The 7,406-nt window shown below is 43.8% G+C and overlaps 1 protein-coding gene across 1 annotated transcript; it reads right to left on the bottom strand.

The window, feature by feature from the left end:
• Positions 1-18: 18 nt before the first annotated feature.
• Positions 19-2,903, bottom strand: LOC111981793 (ferritin, middle subunit-like). The gene is made up of 4 exons (XM_024013236.3): positions 2,594-2,903; positions 2,141-2,287; positions 649-774; positions 19-349 (listed from the first exon to the last, which is right to left on the bottom strand). The coding sequence occupies exons 1-4, from the start codon at positions 2,699-2,701 to the stop codon at positions 194-196; spliced, it is 537 nt and encodes a 178-aa protein (XP_023869004.1). The 5' UTR covers positions 2,702-2,903; the 3' UTR covers positions 19-193.
• Positions 2,904-7,406: the final 4,503 nt, after the last annotated feature.

Here is a 7,406-nt window from a genome sequence, read left to right on the forward strand (position 1 = left end):
TTTTTATTGTTTTACAAGATGCCTTGCCTCCAACATACAGTAGGGTTGTCAACAGAAACATCTCTATGTTACAGCTGTGTTGCACTGCACCAGTTTAACACTRSCCTCCCTATAAATGCAAAGCCAATAGGATCTATCAAAGGCAGGAGTCCTGGTCTGAGGCTGGAGGCCATAGCCTGGGGATGGAAGTGGTTTAGCTCTGGCCTCCCAGGGTGTGCTTGTCAAACAGGTACTCTGCCATCTTGTTGTTGACAGCATCCATCTTGGTGAGGTTGGTAATGTGGTCTCCCAGCTTCTTAATGGCATCCACCTGCTCGTTCAGGTAATGGGTCTCCAGGAAGTCACACAGCTAAAGAGGGAAAACAGGTCAGAAAAGATAATGACTACAGACTATTGTAGATACAGTAACACAAGAGCCTGGTGGTAATGGCATAAGTGCAGATAATGAGGTGTTTGCAGCTGTCTAACTCCTGCATGAGCTGCATTGTGTGTATAGTGTGCATCCGTGGACTAGTGTGTGTGTGTGTATGTATGTATAGAGGCAGGTCACACAAGCCAGTGTAATTAGTTAGCAGAGTTACAACAACCTGATCATCTCCTGGGACAGTACCTGTATTCTATGTGATTTGCGGTTCCACCATAACTTACATGGGAGTCAACCTTGTCCGAAGCAATCTTGTGCAGGTCCAGCAGGGCCTGGTTCACATTCTTCTCAAGCTGCAGAGCACACTGCATGGCCTCCAGCCCATTGCCCCACTCATCACGTTCTGGCTTCTACACAGGACAGAGTGAACACAGAAGTGTTAGGGACTACTAGCAGATGTTTCTAGACATACTGAATTTACTGTTTACTTTTAATTATATCTCAAGATGGAGTCATTTTAAGTCAATATGAACAACCACATAAGCTAGAGTTTATGAAGCACATCACGGGTCCAGTGTGGCTCAGTCGATAGATCATGGCGTTTGCAACGCCGAAGGTTTACAGAACCCCAGCTCAGAAAACACAACTCGTCCATCCTTCTCACGGATGGGCTATTGCAGCAGACAACCACACTCCTATCAGCTAAAAACAAGTGGCTCCAGRGGGCAATTGAGTGGAAATCATTGCCTGGAACAGCGAGTTCAGTTCACTGCGCAGTCCCCAGACCTCAAACCAATAGAYAATCTTTGGGATGAGATGGAACGGGCTGTTCACAGCATGACTATATCGCCGTACAATCTGCAGCAACTGCCTGATGCCATCGTGTCAGCATGGACCAACATCCCTGTGGAACATTTCAGACACCTTGTAGAATGCCCCAAAAAATTCAGGCTGTTCTGGAGGCAAACAGGGGTCTGAGTAGATGTGTTTAACCACCTATTTCGCACTCACTAGACTTCACCCCAACACACACTACATAAGCCCACAGACAAGCATATCGACACCAGTCACATATCCTGATTGCCTAGTCACTTTTACCCCTTACCTACATGTACGTACTATATTCTCAACTACCTTGTACCCCTGCACATGTCTCAGTACTTCTTGTATTTGGCCTTGTTATTCTTTGTGTTACCATATCCTTTTTTATTTAGCAAGTATGTCTTACACTGCATTGTTGGGAATGGTCTCGTAAGTACGCATGTCACTGTAAAGTCGACACCTGTTCTATTAAGTGGACATGACCAATAAAATTTGTTTTGAAACTGGCCAGTGATATATTATATTAACATTGGGAGAGTTTGGATAGAGTGGATGGAGTTATACCCCTCGTGCTCTTTCAGTGGTTGTGAAGGAATGGAGGCAGTGTGTTCAGGCCTAAGCAGTCAGGACATTATCTCCTCTGGCCACCTTGCTCTAATACCAGGGCAGCCACATAGGGCGTGCCTTAGAATGAACTCAGTATTAACATGAATGACTACTCATCCAAAAACCATTGAAGTTAAGAGTATTAGAAGAAAAGGCTCTAGATTGAATATAAAAGGGTTCTTTAGACTTCCTGCCATAGATTCTGGATCAACCACTTGGTTCCAGGTAGAACCTTCCCAACTGAGACCAGAACCATTTCAACCAGAGAACCCTCTATCAAGAAGTTTACGTTTGTATACAGCGCAACAAAAACAAGGCAAATGTGTTTCTCGACGCTCAGGCGCTCACCTTGATGTCCTGAAGGACAATGCGTCCACCTCTCTTGTTCTGGAAGGAGAGTAGCTTGTCGGCGTGCTCCCGCTCCTCGTCGCTGTTCTCCTTGAAGAAATGCGCGAAGCCAGACAGAGCCACATCGTCACGGGAGAAATAGAAAGCCTGGGTGGACAGACAAAATTGTTTAGAAACACATGTCAAACAGGACTCATTCTATTAGAGGGATCTAAGCATGATTGACACAGCAATATGATGCGGAAAATCATTAGTCTACTTGGTAACCTGCCAATTAACCTGTCAAGGCGATACGCTCTGTCCAAGGATATATTTATCAGCTTTATTTGAATGATAGGTCTACCTCAAGGCTGTTAATTGCCTAGGCGTACAGAAAAATATTTAGGCCCAGGCATAATAACACAGGTAAAGCAACAAAATGGTCCTCTTGGTAGCCAATTACAGTCCCCTTACCATTGATGTGTAGGTATAAGAGGCAAACATCTCCATGTTGATCATCCGGTTGATTGCAACTTCGCAATCGTTGTGATAGTTCTGGCGGACCTGAGACTCCATTTTCATTTTATATCAAAATTAACGGTGCAAAAATAGAGATTCTTATATTATTTTACTAAGACAGTTCAAGTAAGTGTTACGTTAACAATCCGGAATGTTATATAGCGCGAGAGGCGGGTAGAAGAGTTCCGTTCAATCACTGTTGAAGCAAGAAGTTCTTCATGAGTCTTCCCAGAGTTGTGAACTGGAAGGAGCCTTGTTCGCTCTATTTATTGTTCCAAGCGGACCGCGTCAGTGAAATCGACCCTCTTCTTCGATGAGATTTGACGGCATGTTGGCATCCAATAAATGTTGCATTACTGCCACCTACTAGACTGGAGCTATAACTCCCTTATAGTCTACTTATGTTATTTTTTTGATCAACAACACACACAACAATTAAAACAAAATACCCTAACCGATCTAAACTCCACTCACAAAACTAAAAACTCCACTATACTCCACTATATTAACATCTATTTAGTACCTACTTCAGCCCAACAGCATGAAAGAATGGGACACCGACACACTTACACACCTAACTCAAATAATTCAAATCAATGTTTATTAGTCACATGCCGCGTAAAATAAACAGGTAAGAACCTTTACAGTGAAATGCCTTACTACGAGTCCCTTAACACGACTTTGTGCAGTTATAAAAAAGACATAATAAGAATAAGATATAAGAGATCAAAACTCTTCCTGTTATGTCAAGTCTTCCACACACCAAATACCATCTCTGCAGCTGCCACCACAACCTCTATTTCCTGCCACTTTACGTTCCATCCCTGCAGTACAGTTGATAACCATTACTATAAATTGCAAGAATCCAATCTTACTGAAACATATATCACTTGTTGGGTTATCCCTCTGCTGCGGTACAGATCTACTCCTCACACCCTTCCTCTTTTGGATCTCTCCCCCTTGACCCATCTTCCTCTACTTCTTAACTGCCTCAGCATAATGACAAATTCTGCACTACTCTAACCCTGAAACCTCAACCTGCTTCTCTCGCGGGAACATTTCTGATCCCAGCTCCATGGGCCACCCTCTAAAATAAAATCAAATCAATTGATTTATATAGCCCTTCTTACATCAGGATATTTTAAAGTGCTGTACAGAAACCCAGCCTAAAACCCCAAACAGCAAGCAATGCAGGTGTAGAAGCACGGTGGCTAGGAAAAACTCCATAGAAAGGCCAAAACCTAGGAGGAACCTAGAGAGGAACCAGGCTATGAGGGTGGCCAGTCCGCTTCTGGCTGTGCCGGGTGATATTATAACAGAAATGGCCAAGATGTTCAAATGTTCATAAATGACCAGCATGGTCAAATAATAATAATCACAGTAGTTGTCGAGGGTGCAACAATCAGCACCTCAGGAGTAAATGTCAGTTGGCTTTCATAGCCGATCATTAAGAGTATCTCTACCGCTTCTGCTGTCTCTAGAGAGTTGGAAAACAGCAGGTCTGAGACAGGTAGCACGTCGGTGAACAGGTCAGGTGTTCCATAGCCGCAGGCAAGAAACAGTGAAACGGAGCAGCAGCACGGCCAGGTGGACTGGGGACAGCAAGGAGTCATCATGCCAGGTAGTCCTGAGGCATGGTCCTAGGGCTCAGGTCCTCCGAGAGAGAGAAAGAAAGAAAGAAAGAAAGAGAGAAAGAGAGAATTAGAGAGAGCATACTTAAATTCACACAGGACACCGGATAAGACAGGAGAAGTACTCCAGATATAACAGACTGACCCTAGCCCCCCGACACAAACTACTGCAGCATAAATACTGGCGGCTGAGACAGTATCTCAGCCTCCAGCTGTTGTCTTCTCTGGGTCGAGGCGAAGGCTCTTTGTGGTGGGAAGATGCCCCATTTACATCATGCTAGTTAGCTTTAACCTGAATACATTTTTGTTCAGCTTCAGGTTGACCTCTCTGGCTCTCTGCAGGAGAGCTATGAGGTTTCTGTCATGATCTACCATTGCTTATTCGCTTGTGTCGCCACATCCATAGAGTAGAACGTCATCTGCGATCCCTCCCTTTTAGTCTCTGTAGTGTTTCACACTGTCTGCGCTGGTATTCTTCAACTTGTGAAGGAATATTTTATGTTTGTGCTTTTCTAATAACCAATCCAACTGGGTTCATGCAAGTGCTGATTGATTGTGCCTGGGAGGAATCCTCACTATCAGTACAAGCAATTTGGCAGTGCCCCCAGAACATTGTTTTGAGAACCGAAAGGGGTGTCTCAGTTTCAAGGTCTCAGCTTGGAGAGAAGAAGTCTTGTGCGGTATTGGTCGGTCACATGCATGAACCAAACGTTAATGATTAATTATTTATGAATAAGCATAATCATGCAAATATATCTTGTCTGTGTAAGCAGTACATAAGAGAACTAACAGGATTTCCCCGGCGTAGCTCCCAACCAACATGTACTATGTTGCATTACGTTTGTTGGAACCTCTCCAGCTGGCTGATAATAAATAATTATTTATTTAAGATGGACATCAGGTGTCCCTGGTGGTAATTTCCACGACAAGCTGGTGGCTTGATTGAAAATGGCATTCTGAGCCATCTATACCTGCTTATGGCTGTCCAGTAACTTTTGTGATGATGTCTGCTTTGTCCATTGAATGTATTGCCATTGTAATCTTTTCTTTCAGTGGAATAGATATTCGTCTTAGTAGCTGCTGCCGGGCCGGGCTGCTGTGTCCACTTCTATCTAGGTTATACTTGGAGATGATCTCCTCAGTTGTCATGGTGCCTCGGCGGATGTGGTGCTTGGGGTGTCGACGTGATGTAACACATGGCTGTGGTTCACATGTGTCACAACTTTCACCGAAGTCGGTTCCTCTCCTTGTTCGGGTGGCGTTCAACGGTTGGCGTCACCGGTCTTCTAGCCATCGTCAATCCACTTTTCATTTTCCATTTGTTTTGTCTTGTTTTCCTACACACCTGGTTCTCATTTTCCTCATTAAGTGTTGTGTATTTAACCCTCTGTTCCCCCCCATGTCTTTGTGTGGAATTGTTTGTTGTAAGTGCTTGTACACATGGTTACTGGTGCTCTCACGTGTCAGTTGACAGCAGAGGAATCTGTGATGTCTCCATGTCCTTAAACTTGGAGTCTACTTTGACATTGCATTCTCCTGTTGGCTTTATCAGTGTGTCGTCATATAGCTTGAGCGTGGCTTTGCTTGACAGGGGAACTAGATTGCCATCTTGCATGACATGTTCTAGGTCCCCATAGCTTATGACATTCACTGTTGGATCCTGTGTCTAGTTGACATTTTAATGTATGGCTGGGGTCATAAGTCAATTGCTCATCACTGTGTGGAGCTAGCTTAAATTAACCTTTTGTTGGTGCTGTCTTCCACAGAATTAACATGGGAGATGTACCAATTTGCATCGGTTTGGTTATATGACTGACTCATTGTCTACCTTTACTAGATTGAGTTGAGGTTTGTGCTGTGCTGGTTTGCAATCTCTGGCAAAATGGTTTTGTTTGGAAGGAAGGAAGGAAGGAAGCAGGTGGGTAGTCTAATCATAAACCGCACTATACAAACCAAGCACACCATCTGGACATGAACACAGAACCAATACTCCCTGAAGAGTGATGCTAGGGAGTGCTAGATAAAGCGGAGGTAATCAGAAAAGTGATTGAGTCCAGGTGTGCCTCATGATAGGGCACAGGTGTGCGTAATGAGGGTTGCCAGGTGTGCGTAATGATGGGCTGCCAGGACCAGTGGTTAGTAAACCGCCGATGTTGAGCGCCGGAGCGGGAGTAGATGTGACACCATATGCTGGGCATTTGGCTTTAGCATGCACTGTTCCACAGTAATGACAAGTTGAGTAATTTGGCTATCTGTTTGGGACCACAGGTTTGGCCTTTTGATTCTGAACGTCGCTCACGGGAGGTATAATTCAGTCTCTGGTTCCCCTCTGCCAATTTTCTTGATTTGCATTTTGTGCTTGTTCACTTGAGTGAAAATCGTCTGACTTTATTCAGTGCTCGTGTGCCTATAGCCTTAGTGCCAATGACAAGCCCATCACTGATAAGTTCCTCTTGTAATGCGCCAAATTCTTATCTATTATCTATTATCTATTATGGGCTCTATATGTTATCTATTATCTTATACAGTATCTTATCTATTATTAACTTCTTCAGATTTACGATGTACTGCTCTACATTTTCGCATTGACTTTGTTGACAAACATTAAACACATACCTCTCATATAGCAGATTTCTTGAAGGTTCAAAGTGTTACTGGGTCCTCTCTATCTGCTTCAGGCAGCTGTAACAGGTGGCATTTACTTTCCCATCACTGTTAGCGTAGTTGCAACAGACTTTTGTGCCCTTTTTGTCCAGACCGGTAGCCATCTCGCAAATTCCACATTGTGTTCGTTAAGAGACCTTTGTCCAAGTTTTGTGCAGATCGGTCATTCGGTGCCAGAAGAGTAGCGTTTTAAGTGTCTATCAAATTCAAAATGGCAGACAATCCATCAGGGAGGACCTTATGGGTCACAGAGTCAAATTTGTTCCTTGTGAGGAGAATGATGTGTGTACCAAATTTCATGACTTTAGGTCAAATGGGGTGAAGGGCGTGACCTTTGACATTTGCATTTTCAATCTCTTCTTATAGCGCCAATCTGTGTAATTTTGTAAATGTCAGACCACTATTGCAAGACACATCATTCACACAAGTTTCATCAAAATTGGCCAGTGCTGTCTGATATCGCGTGACCTAAC

The sequence above is a fragment of the Salvelinus sp. IW2-2015 genome, linkage group LG20, assembly GCF_002910315.2.
Source record: "Salvelinus sp. IW2-2015 linkage group LG20, ASM291031v2, whole genome shotgun sequence".
NCBI lineage: Eukaryota > Metazoa > Chordata > Actinopteri > Salmoniformes > Salmonidae > Salvelinus > Salvelinus sp. IW2-2015.